Source organism: Heliconius melpomene, chromosome 5 (assembly GCF_056956725.1).
Source record: "Heliconius melpomene rosina isolate 202511_hmr_F chromosome 5, ASM5695672v1, whole genome shotgun sequence".
Taxonomy (NCBI): Eukaryota; Metazoa; Arthropoda; class Insecta; order Lepidoptera; family Nymphalidae; genus Heliconius; species Heliconius melpomene.
Window position 1 is genome coordinate 746,344 of NC_140393.1, and position 26,589 is coordinate 772,932.

The following is a 26,589-nucleotide window of genomic DNA, read 5'->3' on the forward strand; positions in this document are numbered from 1 at the left end:
GCTACCCCGCGCGAGGGTACCTCTACCGCTCCGAAATTATTATAAGTATTGTTTGTTTTTTTGTATATAATAATTATTTCTAATGTGTTTAACGAGTTATTCCATACTAAAAGAGAAGAAAAAAAAGAAAATAAATAAGTATTTATTCTAAATAAATAAATAATAATTATTTTCTTATTGAAATGAGGGTAAATCAATATATATTTTTGAAAAGAAAAATGTTTGACCAAAGTTTTTAATCTTATTATTTTTTTAATTATTAAATTAAATATTTCGAAAACTGAACGAATGTTCTTTGATTTAATCAAAGTTTTCATTTAACAATAATTAAATAAAATATAATTTTCACGATTAATGCAATTAAAATTCTGAGATTATACAAATAAAACTTTTAATAATAACAGCCCAAAAATCACAAAAAAACTGAAGATGTTTTGTTTTTAATCCACTTTGATTTTATCTCTTATTTTTTATGAGCAATATGGACCAACTAATGCGTGTGTCATACTTAACCCATCTGAACTATCTGCAGATGCGTCTGAAGATATATGTCTATTATATCGTTATCTGTAGATACATAATATGTCATTTGAGGAAATCGTGAAAAGTTTCAGCATTAGTCATTCATATTATCAAATATATGTTCAAGAATCGGGTGATATTTTAGATACTAGCATTTACCTGCTGCAACGCTACTGTCAAAGGTACTACACTATAAAGGTACTACACTATAAACTATATGTTATGCTTGTTATTTTATTTAATTTTTATGAAAATTTTATTATATTTTCTTCTACCTTTGTATACATGAAGGATACTAAACAAAATTAGCAAATATCTCTACACAATTCAAAATTCAAATTCAAAATATTCTTTACTCAAACAGGCAATTATTATAAGCACTTTTAAATCGTCGAATGAACATATGAACAAAAAGCTACCACCGGTTCGGAAGGCAGTTCTGCTGAGAAGAGCCGGCAAGAAACTCAACAGTTGCTATTTTCAAAATCAATGGTAAAATACAAAGCCAAATGGGCTTTGTCTTACGAGAGTGGCGAAATACGATTAATTAAAAATATATATTTTCGAATAATATAATTAATCATTGTAACCATTCCCCCAATTCGGGGATCGAACCCATAATCATCGCATTTACAGTCATTTAGCAGACATGTGATGTATAAGTTACTACATTATAACCCAGATCAATTACAACTAACCAATGTTTACTGTCGCCTATGTACATAATATATGAACACTAACGCAAATCGGATTAGACCCGATTATAGATGGACTGACTGACTGACGTTTCACTCTATTACTATGTAGCTGTAACTACTTATTATGTTACACGCATACATACATATTATATTACACAAGAGGCCGTCACGTCGTGCCGTAGAGATTTTAATGAATTACACTTCCGTCCGCCACTTTCCGCCAAATCTCAACGCCTCACTTTCCCTCGTTACCAAATAGAGAAAATGAAAATATTTCCTTTCCTCGAGTAGGAACAGAACCCAAAACCTGTCACTTTAACCAGTCGCACGCTTGTGCCACAGCGCCACGACTGCCCTTAATACTATTATATACACTGCTTTTATATCTACATCTAGTTGTAAACGCGACGGTTGTGAGTTCGATATGAAAAAGAGTAAAAACGTAGAGGAAAGTCTTAAGAGACAATAGTAGAGAGTGGCTGAGGAATATAAAGGCATGAGCGGGACCAGAGGTACCGTAGATAGAGAGACCTTCATCTAGCGAAGGACAGTACTAAATGTACGGAGACAGTCATCTCCAAGTGGCAAACTTCACTAGTTGGAGATGGACTATGAGAAACAAAAAGTGGACTCTATATTAAAAATTTAAAATTATTTTCAGCTTTCCATTCTGGTAGACAAAGCGCGGCGTTGAGTTTCAACCCTCGAAACGCAATATCTCAAAACAAAATCATCGAAAAGTTAAAAACCTTTCTTGATATGAGAGAAAAAACTGAAACAGCTTAATATATACTGCTGACTATGCTTTGTATACAACTATCGATTGAGCACAATGCCCTAACGATTATGTAAACCGTCGTAGTTGAATCAATGGGGCATAGTTTACTGAATATTTATCTGTTGGTATAAGTACATTCCACTGAAGAAAATTACATAAAGTCAAAATTGAACGGTGCGTGGAGAACAGAGTGTTTCCACACCAGTTTCTCTAACTGTGTCCTAACATATATGTGAGAAAGACGAAGATGTATTATATATTTTTTCCACCAATTACCATAAAATTATTGGAAATATATTAACCAGAAACGTAGAAAAGAATGAATTATCACGTTTTAAAACCAAACCATATCCCCAATTTCCTTAATAAATAAAATGTAACTGTATATGCAACAGTTCACAGGCTTCCATTAAATATTCCATACTTAATTCCACTTTTGTAGTTACATACTTGTAAAATGTCAAGTTCTACAGCCAATTACATCTGCGGGACACTCTAAATTATATAAATACTAGGGGAGGAAAGGGGAGGGCAGGGGTGAACGGGAAGGGGGGGGGAGAGGCCCTTCAACGTAGGCGTATCGAACCGGCTACCCCTCTCGCTCTCGCCCGCCGTTCCCTCTCACACTGCTCGCCTCCTACGCTATTGTCGCGATCGCTTTACAAAAACACCGTATTCATTGAAGTACCCACTACGTGTAGTTTTAAATTAAAAAAAATAACAAGTACTTTTTTGTTGTGTTGAATTGTAATTATTTGCTGTTGTGTATAATTAATGTGATGAATTACATTTTAAATTTATTATTAAATTTTAATACATTTTTTTACTTTATAGATATTTTCAGCAGAACTGCCCCCCGCCATGACACGCTTCTTATTTTTTTTATGTAGGTACTTTGATTATTCAACAGTGCTTGTAATGACATAACTATAGTATGATGAATTGAAAATTATAATTTTGAAGTAAAATAGTAAAAACCAAGGTCAAAGGTGAAAAACTAAAGGTCAAATAAGCTAAGAGGGCGCGATGGGTGTTGGTTTACATTTCAGTGGATATACTAATAATAAATAATTTTAATCTTATAACATTGGCGGCTTTGTTTATAAACGATACGCGGAGTTTATTTATGGTCCCTAGTTTAAGGATCAAACACTCACAACAGTCACTTCCTGCTACACTCGCTGCACAAAGGGAGACAACAAAATCAATATCTGTTTTCATTTTGACTTAAAATTATTTTATTTCTCAGAATTATTTCTATAATAATTTTATTAAATAACGGAAAGCAAAAAGATATTAATATATAAATTGATTTTTTCACCAATAGGTTACAACAACAAATGCCCCTTAATTATTTAATTAATTTCTAGTTGAATTCTGTATATAGCAGGGTAGGCTGAGGGAATCCAGTGTTAAGACACTACGTCCCCGCCCAATACTCGAGACATGTGAGCTGAGTGGCGGAACTTATTGCGCTACTTTGTTTTGTTACTCACTTAATCTTAACATTTTGCCGTATCATTTGTCTATTAGTAATCAATCGTTCGTAGTGACGCAGGCAGATTCGGCAGAAAGAGGGGAACAGAAATGTCTTAGCACTAGCTTCCCAGGTTCCCTCTGTCTACCTTGCTATGTGCGGGATACAGCGTTAAACTAAAAAAAAGGCAATCTAAACAACTTGATTACAATAGACATTGTTACATTAATATAATCCATTTCACCTCAAACCAGCAATGGAAAGCTGACAATGGCATTAAGTCGAAGAGTCGTGTTCAGGAAGTACATGTATATTCAATACACATACAAACATACATACATACAAACACTTATATGTATATAAGTAGAGGCATAAGCAAATCGCTAGTTTCGTCCACATACATTGATTTTGTCGGTGTCAACGCAACCCCACTCCAAACTCGGACTGACCGCTTATTATTAATTAAAGCTATGGTTTATGGAAAGAACCTTGCTTTACAATAATGTTATAAGTAATTATTCATATAATAAATATATTTTTAATTAGAATGATTGAAATGTATTGAAATATCTGACGAGACCATGCGCGGAGTTGGGTTCCGAAACTTAACATGCCGAAATTGGCCGGAAAATAGAGAACATAGTGGTTTAACACTAAATTTTCTCAACTCTTAGTCATGCAGAAGTTTATGTGTGAAGCTTCATTCATATAATAGTACTGAGACCAGTTGTGGCACAGGGGGACAAGCGTGTGGGCACTGTAAATGCGACAATTTCTGAGATTCGGCAGAAATTGGGAACAGAAGAATCTTAATGGGAATAAAATAATAGTAACACTCAGTTAATTCATTAAAAGTGGTAGCTACATGGTACTGGTACAAGTGTTTTCCAAGGATCATTATTAATCAAATTTAAATAAATTCTTAGGAACTACTGACTGATTGGAATTAAATAAATATATTTTGACTTTGTATATCTATTTCATCATCCAGGGAATCCTAGTGAGATATTTAAAGTTGAAACTACAATATTCAAGCATATTTACTTACAAAAATTATACTTTTTTTCCATTTCTCTTTGTATATCTAAAATGTAATTCTGTTATTGGTTTTGTCATATGGTCATATGTTGTACACAACTTTTAGGTTTTTTTATTTGCCCGTGCGGGTAAAGTTGCAGGTGAAAGTATGTTTTACTTCATATGTGTTATCATCCTATTTTTCATTAATATTTTAAACTTCTTCAATGTTATGAGAGTAGTGTTTTTTAAGTATATGTATGTGCAACTTGTGCCCCTGTGCCACAACTGGAAGGATAATGGTACATAAGAATGTAACCTGATATTTCAAAAGTAGTTGTAATGCATGACAGTGGATTTTATATTGAAATATATTTAAAGATGAAAAACATTTACCTTCAAATATATTCCAATAAGAAACAAATTTAAGCAATTTATTACAAAAGGAAATCCTTATTCATAACATTACTTAGAATGTTTATCCTTGAAACTTATAAATAGATCTTTAATTTAGCTTTTTTTCTCCTGAAAGATTACAAATAGTTAAAATTAGTTACGTAGATGTATTATGATTCATGGTCTAGTTCTCTTTATAAGCAAAAATAAAAAAAATATATTGGTAATTACCTAATGAACATTCTTGTAATTGAAATTGTATTTTACACAATATTCCACACATAGCATGATGGAGAGACACTACATCCCCATGCACCATTAAATTTCCGAGACACTGTGTGTTGAATGGTAGACCTAACCACTGTTTTTATCTTGCTGTTTCCAAAATGATGAAATCAAAATATATCATTCCCCTGAGTAGGTGTCAAACCCACACCACATTTTGTGTACAAAACTGTGCCTTTAATTATAGTCCAATAAATTGAAAATGATTCTTCACTCATTTAAACATTTCTAAAGTAGTATTTAACCTATCATCATATAGAAAAATAAATATTATTATATTGACTATTAGTTTTGAATGTAAACAAACATTCTTTAAAAAACAATTGAATTAAAAATAATATTCAAATAAAAACAAATATATAAAGATTAAAAAATATTGTATAAATGGTTATAAACAAAAATGGACATATCATGGTGAGAAATGTCATCTTCAATATTACACACATTAACACTGTATAGTGTATTTTATATACATAAACAATATAATTAAGTTAATTAGTTATAAGATACGTTTGTATATTGTTTTATTTCATTATACGATCGCTGATAGCTCTATCGATTAGGCGATTGTGGTGAAATGCAACTTTTCTAATAAGAATTTATTTTTTAAATTAAAACATTTACATATTAAATATTCAATAGAAATGATTGCCAGCCGAATCATACGTGGTGTTTTGTCGTTGTAAGATAAATATGCAAGAAATTAAGACATTTGATAAATTTCGGCATTTAACATAAATATAACCAAAAACAACGTGAATTACTTACCGATAGAAATTGGTTTCACCTTACACGAAATTAGCGATAATTAGCAAAAATATCACTAGAACACTGTGTAAAATTAATTTATATTAATAAGAGATAGCAGATAGTTTAATATTTTTTGTGTCGTCAAAGACAAATGTCGATTGTCGATTTTTGACATTAAGGTTATAGGGTTGCTAGTGGTTTTTAAACTCACAGAATATATTTTAAAGTATTTATTTGTGTCTTATATACATCCTTTCAAATCATTATATAGCTACCGTAAAATATTTTATAATGTAAAAACTTTTTGAATAATTCATTTTAAAAAACGCCGCTGAATTCTGGAGACATTGCATGTTAAGTGCTGGAACCGTAGTACACAACGTAGCGCTTTGCTTTGCCACTAGAACGAAAATATAAATTTAAATGAATATTTCATTTCTTAGAGTACAGATAGAACCTACAATCAATCACGTTTACAATCTCAAAGGTGTGCCTCTCCGCCACGACTGGCCTCCATTTTTTAAAGAATAAAAACACTAGGTACCATTGTACATGGCACCGAAGACAGACAAATAAGAAGAAGCAACAATAAGTATTCTGCAATTGTATTTAAGTACATTTTCGAAATGATATACTTAAATACAATGGCAAATTAAAAGACATTTGAATGTGATGTAATTTCAGTGTCGAATTATTTTGCAAGAAAATATTTTAAAGATTACATTTCTAGTTTAACTATAATGTGTCTATGGATAGGTCAATTTTTAATCTGTCGAAAGTAATCATTCACTCGCGCGTCCGTAACCGCTTGGCGACCGCTTTCCGTTCGGTGCCCCGTAAACTGTAGCTGTAGAACTAGAATGTGGAACGCCATTTTGTAATTGCTTATTACAGGCACTCCGCGCTGAAGGATCTCTGTGATAATAGAGTTTACATTTAGTTTATTTAGTGTTTATTAGAGTGATTTATTCAGTACAAAATAGGTAAGTATAAATAAGTAGCATATTCCCGAACAAACACGTCGGTACTCCTTACTAAATCCTTGTAACGAACGCTGCTGACTCATTTCGTGAAATTGTGTATGCGTTTCAGAAACTAAAATGCCGGGCGCCGGTACTTTCAAAATCTTCGTCGGGAACCTATCCGATAAAACGACGGACGCCGATCTGAGACCGCTGTTCGAAAAGTTCGGTACGGTCGTAGAATGCGATATCGTCAGAAATTACGGTTTCGTGCACATGGAGAACGAAATAGTCGGCCGCGAAGCGATACAGAACCTGAACGGCGAGCTGGTTCACGGCCAGGCGATCAAAATAGAGGCGGCCAAGAGCCGAAAGGCGCCGTCGACGCCGACTACTAAAATCTTCGTCGGTAACCTCACGGACAAGACGCGCGCGCCCGAGGTCCGCGAGCTGTTCCAGAAGTTCGGCACCGTGGTCGAGTGCGATATCGTGCGTAACTACGGCTTCGTGCACCTGGACGCGGCGGGCGACGTGAACGAGGCTATCAAGGAGCTCAACGGGCTCTCGGTGGACGGCCAGCCCATGAAGGTGCAGCTGAGCACGAGCCGCGTGCGCCAGCGGCCCGGCATGGGCGACCCCGAGCAGTGCTACCGCTGCGGGCGCGGCGGCCACTGGTCCAAGGAGTGCCCCAAGGCGCTGGGCCCCGACCGCAACGGCTTCCGCGAGCGCGCGTTCGGCCGCGACCCCTACCCCCCGCCGCCGCCGCCGCCCTTCCTGCGCGATCGCATGATGGGAGGATTCGGGGTACGCGACCTCTTTACCTCCACTCTACCTCCTCCGCCTCCAACCGGTCGTACCAGACGCGTCGCGGGCGCGTGATGCCGTGTCAGATCGAACCCCTTAGGAATTCATTATCAATGACATACATTACATATAATATATCACAAAACAATCACATTCTAACATTGTTCTCTTGAAATAGGATCCTTACGATGGCTACTATGACAGAGCTCGTTTCGACTCACCCCGGGACTTATTTGAGCGTCGCTACCCGGTGGGGGCGTCCAGGGGCCTGGACATGGGGGCTTCGAGGGCTCGAGGTGACTTTGTGTCACCACCACTCCGCAGGGAACCAATGCCGCCGATGCCCAACTTGCCACCCATGAGGAGTAGCATGGGCTCAATGAGGTCGTCTTATGATGCTATGTACAGTAGGAGAAGCCCACCACGAGGGCCACAGATGTCAAGAGGGTAAGAGTTATAAATACTTGTTACATTAATAGCATGTTGTTCCACTACTCTACAATAGAAACTCCTTGCTATAAGCTGGAATTTCAGCATGAAGCTTAAAAAAAATAAAAACAACAATTATTTATTACCTATAAAACATTCAATTGTGTTAAACAAATTTAAATGGTAATTATAATTTTTAAATAGATCACTTTATACTTTCAGGATGTACGAAGACTTTAGCAGAGACACATTTGATGACAGAAGGTGTGTATTAATAAATATTTTGAGTAACATTTTAAAATAGTTTAAAAATCATCTTCATTGAGTAACTAACATTTTGAAATGTTAACGAAAATAGAAACAACATTCTTTTTATCTTTTTTATTGTCCCTATTTGAAAAATGTTTCGATAAGAAGCTTAATCAAATCTTCCTACAGAGATGGTTTCAGTAAATAAAAATTGCTGTAATTAGTGAACCAAAGTCTGTTTTCAAAGCTAGAACAGTGACTAAGAAGACAGTTTCATCCTTACCATCATTTCACTTGCAAAGCAATGTTGATAAAATAAGAAGAAAGAATCTAATGTTAAGACACTTTTCCACTTGCCATTCAGATAAGAAATATTGCACATTAGCTGGCAACATTCAACATGTGTTTTGCCAGAGCATGGGATTGAAAATAATTCATTGTGCCAAGTCGGAGGCACTGATATCATGATTGAAAAGTTAATATCAAAAGAAAGCCAAAACCTTAAATATAATATTTTGTTGTGCTTTAACTAACATTAGCACATTTGAATAGACATTTCTTTATAGCTTTTGTGTTAGTATCATTGTAACAACTGTTGGTTAACCTTTTACAAATAAAAAATAATAAAACAAAATATCTTTACACTCTATCTTGCATAGCAAGAGGCAGAGGGAGCGAGGGATGTAGACATTGCATGTTGGCTGAACTTTGTCTTGCTACCAGAGCGAGAAATTGAAAATAAATCCTTAATTAATTTTCCCTGGGGAAAAAATAATAATTACTATAAATTAATTTGTTGTTATCTTTCCAGGCCCGGCATGCGCGGTCCGTCGCCATCTAGAAGATACGCTCCGTATTAAAAATAAATGATACTCTAGTGTTATAATAAAATAATTTGACAGTCCAAAATAATGGTCAGATTGAAGACAATGTTGCGAGACTGCGACTGATTTGCAAATAGTTAGGGTTTTGTATGTATATAGGTTATAATAAATATCGTTTTAAGTATCTTCACTTTGTTTTATTCTGTTATTTTGCGAGGAACTTGCATTAATTTATGTTAAGAAGTCCTGCAATAAGATATATATTTCTTGTTGATGAAAAGACGCGACAATAACGCAATATTTTGAGGATATAAACCTGGTAGCCTTGCCTTATTAGTTAATAATTAATGTTTCTTTTAATTAGCCAAGTAGTTGTTAGTAATAAATATCAGTTAATTATTTTAACGTGCGAAAGACGCTAATTAAATGAATAAGTCTTCCATTATGAAATATTAATTACATGGGCTACATTTGTAAATACATTTATAATGAAGCTATTTAAATATGTACAAGAATAATCGTTCCACACTTTCAGACGAGTGCGATTCCTCCGAATGAGAATCGAACCCATAACCGTCGCGTTTGCAGTTACGCCAGAGCTGGTTGCGCCATGATGGCCAATAATATACACATTAGTTATGTATAGCTCCTGTTTACTTTTTGATCAACCCTTTAAAAATGCTATTTATCAATTCTCTAATTTATTGTCGGCTGTACACCAAAAAATGTATAAAATGTATTGCAGATCGTCTGTCTTCGTCCACTGTGCTCAGTCCTCGATTTTTCGAATATAAATAATAATATAGCTTAAGATCCCGCATGCCTGCGCGTTTATTACAGATTAAACATTACTTTATTAATACTAATTTAATTAATTAATTTACATCAGGCGATCAACACTTTTAGCTTAGAAAAAGTTAGAGATTAATTTAAGTATAATTTTGTTAGATGTAAATAAAAAATGTAGATATACGAGTATAGTAAATTAACAATTAAATGAAATTAAATACTCCCAATGAACGAGAATACGCAAAGCACGAAGTAGATGGCGCTGCTAGCGCTGGACACGACAAATATTGCAGTTGTCGGATTTGATCATATTTTATGTAAAATTTGGTATAAAACATATAATATGTTTTTAGTGTAGGAAGTCATTTTATTCTCTTGCCAAGATTTAATTTATGGTTTCCTAATAATAACTTTTCTTAGTTTTGAAGGTTATTCATGTATTTTTAAAGAATTTAAGCATGTGACAGTAATTTTTAATTAAATAACAGCTGGTTTTATATCTTGATGTAAAATATTAATAACAATGAAAATCTAACTAATTTTGATGGAAAATTTTCTTAAGAAATTAAAATATATATATATTAGCATATTATTTCATACATACAACGTTGATAAAATGTCAGATGACCATAGTAAAAAAATATTTAGAACTATTGAATTTCAAAATGAATGAATTTTCGTAAACTGTAATAATAAAAAATAAAATATGGATTATAATATTTTACATTACTAATAATAAACTAATAAATAGGGGATATAATAATAAAAATTCATATAGTTTGTCCATTAATAATGTATTTGTAACTTAACCAACATTAGGTGCTACTCTAACGCTATACACTATATATACACAACACTGTACAGGCGCGCGCGCGCACTAAATGCTTGCAAATGCTTCACATCTAACTTGAACATTAAAAAAAACATCAAAAACAGTGACCGGTCACTATGTTTTTCTATAATTTTTCTTAGAAAAATTAATAAAAATGCAAATTAATCCATACGACCTGCTCGAAGTGCCATATATTTATATAATAGTGATTATATCACATTTTTTTTAAATTCATATATATATTTCAATCCAAGTTAGATGGTAAGCGTCGCAACACAATACGTTAATACTAATCGAAGGCATCTCATAAGACACTGCAATGAACGTATCTCTCTAATACTTCCACAATTTAGTCTTTTCAACGTTTAAGTACAAACGAACAGTACGCGACGTAGAAACGAATTTTTTCTCGCTTCTACAATAAAAATGTTAATTTCTCTTATTGTCGACATATCACAACGGTCAATAGCGCGCGTAACGAGCAGACTTCACAATCTGAGTATTAGTTCTCCCCTCTCCGGAGCGGAGCTGCCATCGAACGAACGGAAGACAATTTTCTCTATTACGAAACCACTTAGCCTATGTAGTAATACATAAAAACATTACAAAAAAAGACGACGAAAAAAAACCAAAAGAATTTACAAAATAAACCTAACCAAAAACGGAGATTCCGGAGATTTCTGATCGACTCACTGGGGTGTGTACCCTAACACTTAACAATACTGAGATTGGGGGAGCGGTGGAACTTTTGGGGGGGTAATAAATAAGAGGAACTGTGTGCGTCGGTCAGTCCATAGTCAAGGAAAATGTTCAAACTAGCTTGATGGTGCTCTCCGCGCGGCATTTAGCTAGCGTTTTCTTTATGCGTAGTGCAGTGAGCCGCACAGGAGGGTTGTGGTGCCAGCACTCTGGTAATAACGCTGCTACCGTAGATAGCGCGCCGCTTGCCTCCTTCCAGCGCGCGGGTACAACAGGCCTCGCTCGCTCCACTACGACAACGGCGTGCATGTCTTCAAACGACGGATCGGAAGGTACGCGATCGTGATAAGGTAATGCATAAGGCTCAGCTCGCGACGCACATCCCCCTGAGGCGCATCGTCGACATAACTCCCATAAAACGAGTCCGAGGGAATAAACGTCTGCGGTCTTAAAGGCCTCAAAGTTGGCGACGTCGAGGCGCTCATCAAGCACCTCTGGCGGCATATAGCGACGTGTGCCGACACGAGTGTTGGGGGCTATATCCACCTCATTGCGCTCCGCCACGTAACGCACCGCGAGTCCAAAGTCAGCTATCGCACATTGACCGTTTCTCTTCACCAAAATATTTTTACTCTTGATATCGCGATGAGCTATCGCCGGTTTGCCCTTCGTACCGAATATGTCCATATGTAGATGCGCCAGACCACTCACTATCGAATACGCCATCGTCAACAACATGTGCGGGTCCAGTACAACTGTTTGTAAATAATCATGAAGCGATCCATTCTCATGGTAATCCGTTATTAGAAGCATCTGAGTCCACGAACCGGTTCCTTTGATATCCGCTGCAATGAACCCAAGTATATTCTCATGTCGCATCAGCACGGTTTGATATATCTCCGTCTCTCGGAACCAAGAAGCCTCTTCCGTCGTGAAGAATACTTTGACTGCCACCTTCTCGCCTCGCCACCTCGCGAGCCACACTTCTCCGTAACGCCCTTTACCTATAGATTCCACCATTTGTATTTGTTTCGCAACAGTCCTTTGCACGAGTAAAGGCAGGCCAGAACCTGAACCTGATGATATTTCGGCGTGGTGTGAGGGCGCTGGAGGAGAAGGCGGTCTCTTGCATCCTCGTCTACGTTTCCTGAATAACAACCAGAAGGCGGCGAGGAAGGCGACGAGCGCGACACAAAGCGCGGCCGCCATCAGTATAGTCTGGCTTGCAGGCGTGGTGGGGCGCAGTCCCGGCGCCTCCGTCACGTCGGGCGGGGGCTCCGGCAGTTGTGGCTGGAGCCGGCGATTGCAAAGATCCTTTTCGCAGCATTCTATAACTTTCGGGTGTTGGTGGGGAACTTGTGAACTCTTACACTGAAATCAAAAAAGAAAACGACATGTTTAGTCGATCGTGTCTGCGTTAAAATGTTATCTTGACGACACTTAGACAATGTAAATAAACAAAGCTAATGATAGCAAACCAGGTTAGTCTCGAGTTGTATGTTTAAACGCGCTTATCGTAATGTTAACATATTTGTTGTCGTATCAATTGAACTACATACATTTGGTTGCTCAATTTTAAAGTCAGGTGGCACTGTTTATACTGTGCAGGTGTCATTGTGTTATCGCGTATTTAATAACAAATATTACATTAATAAAGAAATGAACACAAACTTCGTTTATTATTAGTATACGCATACAGCAGGATAGGCAGAGGGAAACTAATGCTAAGACACTCCGTTCCCTACTTTCGTCGGCACCGGAGCGAAGAAATAAAAATATTTATGTAAATAAATATCTGATTTCTTCGCGCGAGCCTCAAGTGCTACGTATGTAGGTATATTAAATAAAAAATAATTATCTTGATTAGTACCAACCTGCATAAAACCCGACTCATCAGGCGGCAGACATCCAGCGGTCCTCTCCAAGACGACCAGCTCGTTCTCATCCAGTACTTTCTCCACAGCGACGAAGCAGTACCCGCCGGGCTGAGTGGTGCAGGTGCCGTTGGCGGCGCCGTTGGGACACGCGCTGGCGCCTGCGCACTCGCATAATATGCCCCGGCCTGGAAATTAACATTTCCATAATTTAGTTTTAATTTCATAATCCACAATGAGTGTGTTCAATTAATTTTCAAAAGTACTTTCATTCTCAACTTGCAACAGTTAATGACTGTAACAATTCAAATCAACGTCAAATAAAACCTTAACAATCATCATACTGTGGTCCTCGAGTACCAACAAAGAGACCCACAATTCTAATAGAGATGAAGAGAGCTAACAGCCACAATGCGCGCTAACTTGACCTAGGCGAAGTTGGACAACTGCCATAGATGCGGAAATGCACGGACGGAGTGCTGACTCATATAGACACACTCGTAAAATATAACTTTACGTAGAATTGTAGGACGACGCGGAAAATATAATTATTAAATAATATTATACATATAAAAATCAGCAGAAATATTCCATACAATATAGATATTAATATGAATATTCAGACCTGAGAGCGTGGCTTAGTTAAATAGTATATGAATGCATGTAAAGTTGTCCAGGTTCGATTTCGAAATGAGATAAAACATAGTTAAGTAAAGTGTAGCATAAATTTTCCCTACAGAATACTCAATTTTAATAGAATATTAAAAAAAAGAAGGAAATATACATTGAAATTCTCTCTATTTACACGAATAGTAATAATAAAAGCAAACTGTTGTCCATTCCGTCATACACGTAACAAGAACAGGATTTTATCAATTAGGCATATCGATTATTATCATTGTATTAATATGATACTTCTAAATGTATTAGGCAAAATAAAACTTGTCGATAGCTACTGGCATTATAAACGATATGTTTTATAATGCCTACCAGGACGCCAAAAGAATCACCAAAAATATAGAAAATCAAAAGAATTTGAACCTGTACCTGTTAAACGTGGACTTTTTTTATACAGGATTTTACAACATCGCCGGATGGGGAGAGAGGAGGGAGAGTCTTACCCTAACAATGCGCTCTGACAAAAAAATGTCACAAATATCTTTGAATTTAGGTTTACTTTTGCATAAAATAATCTTCTATGAAAATTTCCTTTTCACCAAACGGTACGTGCAAATGACAGTCATTTTTAAATGGCTTCAAACCTTGGACATGTTTACTCCATACCGATATATACGACTAACACTTGAAAATATAATAATAGTTATTACCATTACATATAACCATTCTGTTTCGGGTTAGTAAAGTCATTGAAGTAATTGTGTAAAAGTTCTTGGAAGGATATCGCTAATTACGATAAGTCAAGTGCGAGTCACGCGCTCGGTAAGACAGTCAATATATCTTACTCATATGGATAAAAAAGGAAATGAAAATATTAATTCGTCGAGTGGACATCGGAACCACAACCTGTCGCATTTACAATGGTTTGTGCCCCTGCACCACATATGTTCCTTCAATGATTCATTTACTATGGAAATACTCATATATGAGTTAAGGACAATATGAATAATAATTATTACTAAAACCGGATATCACCTGGATAATGTATGACACACTAATACAACTCATACTTGAGGAGGTGATTACATATACTATACAGTGCTAGGTGCATTTATTGGGTTGTCTCGTGTCTATGTAGGTAATAACATTTATTTGACAAGAGATAAAAAGAGAATTTGACCAACGTAACGTATATTAATTATTTAGTATTAGGAATAAACTTGCCCGTTATGCGATAACACAATAATATGGGAGCTGGTCTGATGATGGAATTCTCTTCAGAGGTTACTTGTAAACCACTCGAGTTTAGGCTATTCTGCAGCACTTGGTGTTAAAAATATTTTTTTGTTTTTTTTTTAATTGTATATTTTTATATATTTATACGATAAATTTATTGCTATTGTGGAGCAGCAAACATACATTTCCTATCTCATAATGAACATGATGCAAATAATACATACAAAAAAAAACTAAATATGATTATTATTTTTATGACATTACTAACACAATAAAATATTTTTTATATCTATTTAAATATTAATTCTGAAAAAAAATATATGGAAAATTGCCAGTTATTAAAGAATGTATTATCAATGGTAATAACAATTATTCATTATTGACGACCTTGAATGAGTTGAGAGACAGCTCACGGCAATTAAATACAATTATTTTCTATTTGCATTCCTATTAAAAAGCCGTTTTCAAATTAACAAACATAACACAAAATGTATTATATTAATAATTAGACGTAATATGGATGATTGTTTAATGTTGTATTTTCGGATTTTAACAGTTACACTAAAAAACGCATAGATAAAATGTTAATATGCGTAGGTATATGGCCCAAGATGGCAGGTTCCCCCCCAGATCTACGTCATTTTAGCAAAGCTGAAATTTTGAGGACAACTAGTCTAATATGTAGTATATACAATAGGTACTCACTAACTTGAAAGTTAGGCCCTTTTGTGTTAAGACACTCTATATCCTTAATTTTCCAGACTTGGAAATCACTTCCGAGCTTCGTTTTAAAGAATAAAAATAATAAATTCTCCTTAGCGAGAGTGAGACCCAGGCTCCCTATCCCTAGATTATTCAATATACTTTATTACACAAGGTGCATTGTAATATATCAATCTAACAAACAAGCATTCCCCTCGATGATTAAGACCTTTATCTATTATTTACACCACTCCACCACTTCGTCGAAACGAATAAAGAAAATACTTGACTGTAAATGCGACGGTTGTGGGTTTGATTCCTAGTCGAGGGAATGATTAGCTATATATTTATAAACTTTTATTTTCCCGCACTGACAGTGGGCGCACCGTCGAGTTCTACCTACCCTCTGGCTACCCTAGTGTGCGAGAAAGTACGTGAAGATGAACAATATATAGCCAAATATCAAATGGAAAATCCACTCTATAAAATACAATAAGAGTTTGAATAAAAAACAATTCGATTAAACGATTTAAGCCTCTGACGAGTTCGTCACAAATTAGTCTACCTATAATTTTAATAATAAATTTAATTAATTGCTTGTATCTATATTCTATTTAACATAATTCTGCCGTTTGCGATATGAAATACGATAAGTCAAACACGACATTACAAAATTATAAATCTACAAGATTATTTTTAATATTATCCGCACACGGAAGCTATGTATATGCGTGTATACGAATATACGTAGTATTTTATTTTTTCTTTTTTTTTTAAGCTTCACGCTGTTTCCCGCATATGGTGGGACTGGCAATAGGAATGCTCAAGACTTCGCATGTTAACTGAAAAAAAATCTTATTGTTTATTTTTAGCCTAATATAAAGCTTTTTATAAAACTTAACTAACTATTATGGAATACTAAAAAAAAAACAAATATTTACTAGTTGCAAGAAAAAAAAAGTGAATATTATAATTCTTTTAACGGTATGTGTTGCCATTTTAGTAAACTAACGAAGTATCTAGCTGAGACCTAAAATGGTCTACATTAGCATTAACAGCTTCGTTTTTGTGGAATGGAAATTTTATTATGCGTGTATATTTTATACAACGGCATTGCAGGAATGTAGGGCTAGCTCTACGCATGTCTTGAAGCATATAGGGTAGGGCGAGACACATGTATTATTGAGAAAGTCCGTTCTCCACTAATAAAACATAAAGTTTTCTAGCTTCACGCTGTATCCCGCACATAATAAGACAGGTGGATAGCGCAGCGGTCCAAAAGTGCGACTTGAAATACGATGATTGCAGGTTCGATATCCACTTGAGGGAATGAAATAACTCAACACTAAGTTCTGTCTGCCTACCCTGCCACGTGCGGAATATAGGGTTTTGAATGAACATTTTACAATCAAAATAATCGTACTAAATCATTGAATTACAAATTAAATGTAAATATATTTCATGCGAGAGCTATATTTGGAGATGTAAGCTTGTCAGTGCGTTTGATGCTTATAAATCTTAGATAGGATGTAGGATGTCGGACATCCTGCGCTGGGCGCGAGCGAATATGCTTTACTTTACATGTTTACGTAAACATACCGTCCGCTAGAAAATATTTTGTTTTAACTTGAAAGAGAAATCAGTTACTTTCATTGCTCCGCTCTGTCCATGCGAAGCGCGGCGTTGAGTTCCGCCATTCATCACGCAATGTCTCAAAATGGGCGAAAAATGGGGAACAGAATTTTGACTGTAGATTCTGCCTACTTAGCGTTATGCAGTTCTCTGGTATAACAGCAGAAAGAGAGAGCCAAAAATAATGTGTTTTGAATAGATAGCAATAGCAAAAGTAAAATAATTCTAGATATTATCATTTAGCCGAGCGAGGATCGAACCCACAAGCATCGCTTCTACAATTAGACAATACCAATACACCACGACGTGCCGTCTGTAAATGTTATCAACAACTCCAAAGCAAAAGTAATTTCCTGTGGCGCGATAATTGAGTTGGGTATCAGTGTTGATAAATATAGCAACAATGTGTACGAATGTTTAAAAATATTGTAGATAACGTATAGACATATGAAAGTAGCGGGAATCGAACCCGCGTCCCTAGAAAACAATCCAAGATTTTCAAGCGGTGCGGGTTCGAGTCCCTGTACTGTGCAATTTTTATACGTTTCCGAATATTTTTCCTTCCTTTTAGTGTAAATAACACTGCACGTTACATTTTAAAATATAGGTATTAATTTCTTTAAAAATATTTATAGGCAAATTAAATGTTAAAAACAAATTAATCTCTTGATTTTTCTAGCTTTACCTGTGAAATAAAAAAATGCGCAAAAAAAAAACATCTCGACACGGATACATATCAATGTTAAAATTAACATTTTAAATTTCAAAGCTGCAAGTTCAGAATATATGAATAGAATAGAAGTTTTTTAGCGCGGTCGGTCGACAGGTACGACCCATATAAGGTTAGGCTGAGTTACGAACGCCGTAACAACAATAGGGGGCAGGTAGCTCTCGCCCCGGACAGAACGAGATGGGCAAAAGAAAGATTGTATTATACATATTTATCATGTCGAACTTTTACCATGTTTTTAGTGTGTGGTGGTAATGCGGCAAATTATCGTGTGTTTTTGTTTAATTAACGTCAATTAACCTTTTTGTACCTATCGTTTATATTATATATAATGTTCATATGTTCGCAGATAAAATAGAATTGCATGTAAATAGTCTGTATAACACTAATTTTTATCAGCAACTTCGCCCTCGTCGTTAAATGATAATGACTACTAAATTCGCTCTCGACTCTGAGGTGCTCCGATGCCTTGAGATGCAGTTTTCATTGTTAGATTATAATTTATAAACGAAAACGGCATCTTAAGATCGCTCTCAAGATATATCTCAGAGTTGAGAACAGTCTATAAAAGCGGACTAAAAGTTCTGTATGACAATATTCAAAGTGTCCAAGTTAACTCTGCAAGTATATACTTTGTACGATTAACGTAATGTAATAAAGATAAATGGACAAACCAACACAAACAAATCTTTCCAATTGAAGCCAGTACTTCCTGAGATAACCAAACAGACTCTACAATGATATACACATCAATAGAGTAGTATCGAGATATTTGTAATAGTAAACTAACGATATCTTACGTATGGTAAATGAGGCGGGTTCGATAAACTTCGTAATTTCGAAATCTAAGAATCTAACATTTAATTCCATATCAAACTAAAATAATACGCGATGTAGAACGTATAAAAAAGTATCTACAAAAATCTCCATAAGTTACAATTAATCACTGAATGAACAAAACAAAGTATAGGTGATTTAACATAAATTATACAATCCTATCACGACTCGGACCTCGATGAGCGCTACTTACGACTCGAGCACAAATAACGAAATCGGGACCAGATCAAGATCTGTGACCGATAGACATACACTTGAGAGCACGACCCGTCAACAGCCGGCAGAACCAAAGAAGCACTTCCACCACAAACAAACAAACAAACACTTACAACTAACTACAAACTACTCGTTATAAATAAAAACGTGTAACCATCACATACTTAGTCTCATGGCGAAACTCGTATCATTTAAATTTAACTCGAGACTCCGTCTGTCGGCGGCTTTATATATTTTTACACCGTAACAATGTCTCACGGGAGACGATAGACGGCAAGGAGGACACGTGCGTCAGCGCGTACGGTCGCGGTGCGAATGACTGGCGTGGCGACGTGCCGGCCCCCTACCCCCCCTGTATCCCCCGCCTGCCCCTCATCTCGGTACAGACTACAGCCTCCGCCAACCGCTAGGAGTGAGGACGAGGCGGGGCACGCGCACTCATTCAGTTCGAGCTGCGGCCCGTTCTGGAGATAATGCCAAACCGTTGTTGTATGGGACTGGGACGTAAACATTAGGTCGGCATTCCGCCAAATTATAATTGTCTTCTATGTCTACATACCTCAATATGTTTAAATATAGCTATGGGGTATCACTTAATTTGATGTAACGACGAAGATCTTAAAAATATTTACAAATAATTATTTGTAATTATGAATTTATACAATTACGAGTATATTCATTATTAATCATAAAAATACACACTATATTATTAAATGGGTAAATTTACAGAAATGGTTCTATTCAATAATACATTTTTTTAATTATATTATTACTAAGTTAATATATGATAAGACTAATAATGAAGTTGTCATGGCGCAGGTGCAATGCTTTGCGACTGAAAACGCGACGGGTATTGATTCGATTCTCACTAGAAGAATGTTATTATTTACATATTCTCGTTCTGGTAACAAGGCAGACTGAGGCGTCTCGTCTCGAAATGTAAGGCTATGTCTCGAAATTTATATATTTCAATATGTCTTTCGATTTACCAACATATATATTTTTCTACTTCGTTTCATCACTAACTCAACTAACCCGGCAGAGTGCAGTCGAGGCGCAAGAAAACACCAAAAACGCATTAAACAATAATATATCATCCAATAAAACTTACGGCGCTGAGCTGATCAAGAAGCCATTAGAGAGATTCTTTTACGAGTCGCTCGCCGTTTAGCGTTTGAGCGTCTTTTTCATTCTTTTGGCTTCGCTTGTGTAAGCTCGTCTTATATCCTGTATGAAGCTCTTGTTTGGTACTAAGCTTTGTGTAATTAAAAGGTAATATTCAAATGCAAATATTTAAGCGACATGTTATGGGTTCAATGAAATATTTAATATTTTCATTTCATTGTTCTGGTAACGAAGCAAAGCGCGACGTTGTATTCCGCCACTCAACACAATGCCTCCAGAATTCGGCGGAAAGAGGTTCTTTAGTTTCCTCTGCCTACACTGCTATGTGCCGAATACAGCGTTATGCTAAAAAAGTACAATTTTTTTATTCAGTATTTTAATTTTCAGTACTGTGTAGATTAGGTACTTATTAGTAGAAAACATTAAAAAAAAAACACATTCTACAAAAATCGTAAATTTCGCATCGCTACTTACCGGATGCCGTAAAACCATGTAACGATCCCCATGCTGGTACCGAGATGGTAAATACACTCTAATAGTTATTGTTATATGATTGCTTATAAAACTATACTCATTTCATGGTGAATTTATTATATCCTTGCTGTTATAGGTAATCTGATCTTATACAGCTTATATTAGTATTTTACGATAACCCATTTAATTTTATATATGAAAAAGATAATTAGGTATATATTTTTAGGTTCTCACCGTGTCTCACAAGCAGTACTATCGGCAGAAGGAAGACGCAAGAAGAGAAGATGATAAAACGGGGTGCGAAAAGAGATCCTAACCTATCAGAACACTCAATTTTACTGTTTAATTCATTTATCTAAGAAAACTGCACTAGTCTTAAAACATTTACAATAACTAACAATTATTTATTATATCTATCAAAATGCATTCTAAAACCACATCTTTATCATCCCACGCGCATCAACACATACATACAAACACGTAAATGGACCAGTAGTAGATACAGACACAGAATCGGTAATGTATCTCAAGGATGCTCGCCAAATTTATTTACCCGTTACAGTAGTATTGGCGAAGACGCAATTGCTTCTAATGATAGTCTATTACTAGATTGCGTTCATCGGCTATACGTACTATCTATACAGCGTCAGTTTAGTGGTGAATAGATATAGCCCACATATTAATATTTTCGAGACAATAAGGTAAAACAGTTAGCCAAATGTATATATAATTTAATTTAAAAACCAAATCTAGCAAAAATCTTTTTGTTGGACTTCAAGTTTTGATGTATTTTTTTTATTTTACCTTATTGTTCATTCGACTACTGCTAGGTATAGCTTTCCTCGATTAATAAATTGACTGACACAAACATAGTTTTTCAAATTAAAATCAGTTATTATAATAACAATAAAATACAGTTACTGAGATTAACGCACTGAACCAAGCAATTTTTTGACTATATATCTAATTTTAGTACAAATTGCCTCTAAATTCGCAATATACGAGTTACATCACTTCACTACCAAACCGTCTTTATACTTATGTATGGGGACTAATAAAAAGTAAATTGTGCTCTGTATCTAGTAAGAGCATTGATTTCCTTAGGCTGTTAAGTAATTGACTCTATGTTAGTGCTATAGGATGTGAGTGTTTATTTATTTTTTATGGCTAATATCTTTTTTATATGAGTTAGTTATTTTATAGTGAAATTGCGTACGAAAATTAGAAAGTAAGGGTGGAAGGATGAATGAACCGTTCGTTTTACTATATGTACTATATTTTTTAAATATAGCGAGAAAAAATAATGAAATAATTCGAAATAAGCCTATAAATATAACAGACCTCAATCATAATCCCAATTTTCATAGACCTATAAAAACTTTTATTAAGAAAGTCCCCGAACATAGGTAAGGTTTGATTTTTTGCTCTGGATCCCGCATATAAGGAGTATGCAGGACGCATACTAATGCTCTTCACCTGGGAACTACTTACTGTTGACTTTAAATAATAAAACACCTTCATGATTTTTCTCGCATAGCATGGTAGACAGAGCAGACGTAGTGTAAAGAAGACACTTCGTTTTTAATTTTCGTAACATTTACGGGTTAAGAGGGGAAATGAAAATAATACACATTCCCCCGAAATACCTACTTGACAAAAATGAAAATGCGTTCCAAATTTGCAATTTTATCAAGTAATGAGTGTAAAAAATTATTAAATTTACCAACGACTTTCATTTTTACATAACTATCAAGCTTAGCTTAACTGCTTAGATGCATATAACCAGTACAATAAAATAAAACACAAGCAAACTCAAAGTATCAAACTAGATTGGTAAAGAGAGCCCAATTTAACAAACAAGACACTTTCCCGTGGGAAGTGCTCTGGTGACATCGCCCCGTAATAAGCATCGCGATTACGTATACGGAGTGCGGACGTATCGGCACTTGCATTCAATAACGAAAATACTTTGTATCTTATGTATGTATGTATATAATACGAGTATAGAGTACATTTTGTACTATAAAATACTAAATAATTTATTGTTTTTTTTTATATTTGATGTTAAAAGAATTTTATTAAAAATTCATATATTTGTGTTATATATGTTTTTTTTGCAATTTGCAGAGTATACAGTGAAACTAGTGAAATGGCACTCGCTTATTCATGCTTTATTATTTAAAATTTTCAAATGGCTAGGAACCTTTTTCCCCTATAGATTAGTAAGATTATAGTGTTAGGACACTCAGTTTCCTATTTTACGAACCATTTTCGAGATAAACGAGTGGCGGTAGGTACTATACGCCGCACATTGTCTAGTAAAGCGAGAAAGAGAAAATAATTTTAATATTAATCTTTAATTCTATATCAATTTATCAACATATGTACAACGTACAAGCACAATTTCCGCCTAGTGGACACATATTCAAACAATGATCAATCTCCAGCCCCGGGAGCATTAATAAGGGGAGTTTGTTTGTAGACCAACTTTTATCTTAAAACACATAAAAACTGCCTCAATCTGAAACTTGAGATAAAAATTTAATGCTTAATACATTTTTGTCAGATCAAACTTCATTATTGAGGCCAGTCGTGGCGGAAAAGCACGAGCGCGCACCTATAAAAGCAGTAGGTTGTGGGTTCCATTCCCACTCGAGGAAATACACACAATACCTCCAGAATTCGGTGGAAGCGGGAACGGAAGTTTTTTTTTTCATTTAAAATGGATACTGTATTATTTTCATGTACTTATAATCATCAAGTACGCGTAACTACTTGCTGGTTCACCAATCTAATATGATAGTAAATTGTACAACACAACATACTCGTACGCAACATTCAATTATATAGAACGACACAATTATTTAAAGATAACTAAATTCATTACACGAACTAACGAATCGAGTGCCCACGGCTACCGAGTACCGATACATCGATTCGTAACAGAGATACCGCAAAGAGCATAGATTGTACTGATGCATGCGCCGTATCTCACTCCATCAGATTTAGACATGAGTAACTAGCCGGACTGGCCAATGTTGGCCGAATTGTTGTCTTACAAATATTTGGAGTTCATTTCGATATAAGATTGATGTTGTTGTTGAGACAATGCGAGAATTTGAGGGGTTAGTTTGAGGGTTGAGTGGAGTAGTGGTATTCAATTCTGGGTAGGCATTTGGTAATCGAGAAATGCGTGAAGTTTTTCCTCCGTTCTCTCTGTCTACCCAGTTAGGGCGAGCTGAAAAAAATGGCAAAAAATCAAATCACGTCACGAAAATTTCAACTGTCTATTACGGTTCATGTGATATAGCCTGGTGACAGACGGGCAGATAAAAGGCAGAGTCTTAGTAAAAGAGTATTCTACCCTTTGAGTAGGTACGGAGCCCCAAAAAAGAATAAATGGAGGATACACTAAATTACGATTTCAATAATAAACCAGAGATATACATACATATCATGTACCTTTAAAACAAATATATACTATATATATACTATATATACTATATATACTATATCTTATCCATTTAACATATGAATAGTAACCGTAATTAAACCGGGACACAACCAGTAACGGCCTCTATCATTGTAGTCGTATACTATACAGTAGTAGTAATAGTAATATAGTACTAGTATACTCTAGTAGTACACTGTAGTATAGTATAGTAGGTAGGTACATAGTATAATCGCGATCGTGACTGTTGCAAATGGCACTCGGTGCCGATCACGGGGTCACCGCCGGCGCCGGCCACACAGCGACCTCTTGGATTAGCCATTCTTGTCGATAACGAGGCGAGTTCGGCGGTGCAACTGTGGACCATTGTTAAGAAGGTATTAGGTACTGGATATATACTTGTACTAGTGGACCCGGACGCGGCTACGCCTGCTTCAACTATAAGAATATTTATTAAATATATTCATGAAATTATTTTCAATTTTCAATAGAATTAGTAAGAAAAGATAAGCTTAAATAATCAAAAACAATAATAAGTAGAGACATATTATTAGAAAAAATTATCTGAGTTATTGAAATGAACCAACAAAAGGACTAAAAGTAACTAAAGGATAGGTATTCTTAATATTAGAAAAAGGACCTAAACTTTTCCGTGCGTGCGTACATAGATATCGACTCTACGAAATAACTAAACATTTCTCTCTATTAAATAGGATAATTTTAGCGGGCAATATCAAATAAAATAAGAAGAGAACCAAAGTGCAGCTTAAATTAATTATAAACAGCAAATAATTACATAAACATTTACAATAGTTCGAAAATGTATGAAAATTTATAAAACCGTCAACATCATCTGCCCGTTCGCGTCGGTCATACTCGTACTGTGCCGCCCGAAGGCTAGGTCATTTGGAATCAGTGACATCTCCTTAATTATTTATTAGTATGTTATACAGTAAACTATAATTTCAATCTAGATAAAATGTTAAGAGTGACTATTCATAAGGATGAATATCAAAATGTCGCGGTAACGGTTGCGTAGCGACGCGACGGTTGTTATTAACATGGCAGAATAAATTACATGTCAAATTAGAAAGTATTTTAAAATATATTAGTTTATATGTGTAATATAATGTTATATAGCCTATAGCACTTCTGAAGAATGCAGCTTTCATACAAAACAAAAACAATGAAAATCGGACCAGTAGATCTAGAGATCTTAGCGTTCAAACAAACAAACAAACAAACAAACAAACAAACAAACAAACTCTTCCGCTTTATTATATTAGTATAGATGGTGAAATTAAATAAGGATATATTTTTCTGAAAAGTCATAGTTAAAGTATATTTGGTTTAAGCAAATGAATATTTCTTTCAAGCGCCACGTTTTTCTCCGTATAGAATAGGAGACAGAGGAAACTATATTAAGACATTCTGTTCTCCATTTTTCGCTCTATGTTCGAAACATTGCGTGTTGAGTGGCGCAACTCAACAACACGTATTGCCTTAATATTTGTTATTTCTATATTTTTTTCAAGAATATAAATATAATATCAAGTTATTAGTTAGTTAGGCAAATATACATACAGTTAAAGACGTATACAATAAAAGTGTAGTTATATTTGAACGCGGCCGTTATTTCAAAATGAGATAGACGCGTAGTGTCAGAGTACGATAAGGTGTTTGCTGATGTAGAGATAGTAGTAGCGACATCGTCAATACATGTGTGTATGTGTTTACTTACAAAGTAACGGTTATAATTATAAATAACTAAATCAAAACATATTAGTAGGTATTTTTGTTCTTTAAGTTCTATTTGGCTTTCCTGCTATATCAGCTTCACGCTGTATCCCGCACATAGTAGGGTAGGCAGAGGGAACCTAGTGTTAAGACTGCGTGAAGAAGCATTGCGTGTTGAGTGGCAGAACCCAACGCCGCGCTTTGCCTCGACACCACAGCGAAGAAATGGAAATATAAAGGTAAATAAATATTTGCTATATACGAGATAGAAATGCAATGCAATTTTAGGTTTCCTGCCTATAAAATTTTAAAATTAAAATACAGGTATATATTTCTAACAAATATTTACATTATCGTAGAGTTCAATGTATTGACGTATCGTATAAACAGAGTTTCGTATCATAATGCATGAAATTCGACAACAAGATAACATTTTACCTGAAGAT

The 26,589-nt window shown here is 35.2% G+C and overlaps 2 protein-coding genes and 1 long non-coding RNA gene across 4 annotated transcripts in view; 1 reads left to right on the plus strand and 2 right to left on the minus strand.

The window, feature by feature from the left end:
* Positions 1–3,212: 3,212 nt before the first annotated feature.
* On the minus strand, positions 3,213–5,019 carry LOC146538770 (uncharacterized). Its single transcript, XR_014878008.1, has 2 exons — positions 4,889–5,019; positions 3,213–4,780 (listed from the first exon to the last, which is right to left on the minus strand). It is a non-coding gene; the product is annotated as an uncharacterized LOC146538770 (long non-coding RNA).
* Positions 5,020–6,712: 1,693 nt separating this feature from the next.
* On the plus strand, positions 6,713–9,377 carry lark (RNA-binding protein lark). Its single transcript, XM_085186137.1, has 5 exons — positions 6,713–6,906; positions 7,016–7,689; positions 7,868–8,136; positions 8,341–8,382; positions 9,179–9,377. Exons 2-5 carry the CDS (start codon positions 7,024–7,026, stop codon positions 9,225–9,227), a joined length of 1,026 nt encoding a protein of 341 aa, XP_085042263.1. The 5' UTR covers positions 6,713–6,906; positions 7,016–7,023; the 3' UTR covers positions 9,228–9,377.
* A 1,378-nt stretch (positions 9,378–10,755) lies between these two features.
* The window catches only part of tkv (serine/threonine receptor kinase thickveins), an 88,004-nt gene continuing 72,170 nt past the window's right edge, over positions 10,756–26,589 (minus strand). The window contains exons 1-3 of one of the 2 annotated variants that reach the window (XM_085186135.1): positions 19,521–19,680; positions 13,386–13,573; positions 10,756–12,882 (exon numbers count right to left, since the gene is read on the minus strand). In XM_085186135.1, coding sequence (XP_085042261.1) covers positions 11,623–12,882; positions 13,386–13,573; positions 19,521–19,530 — 1,458 coding nt within the window. In that variant the 5' untranslated portion in view covers positions 19,531–19,680 and the 3' untranslated portion in view covers positions 10,756–11,622. Of the gene's footprint in view, positions 12,883–13,385; positions 13,574–19,520; positions 19,681–26,589 lie in introns of those variants that run through there. The other variant, XM_085186136.1, reaches the window with a different exon arrangement.

Bases quoted from the DNA above. Each gene is read 5' to 3' on its own strand.
- lark (XM_085186137.1), top strand. From the start codon at position 7,024: ATGCCGGGCGCCGGTACTTTCAAAATCTTCGTCGGGAACCTATCCGAT. The intron at 7,690-7,867 runs GTACGCGACCTC...CTCTTGAAATAG, and splicing joins GCATGATGGGAGGATTCGGG to GATCCTTACGATGGCTACTA. The intron at 8,383-9,178 runs GTGTGTATTAAT...TTATCTTTCCAG, and splicing joins GACACATTTGATGACAGAAG to GCCCGGCATGCGCGGTCCGT.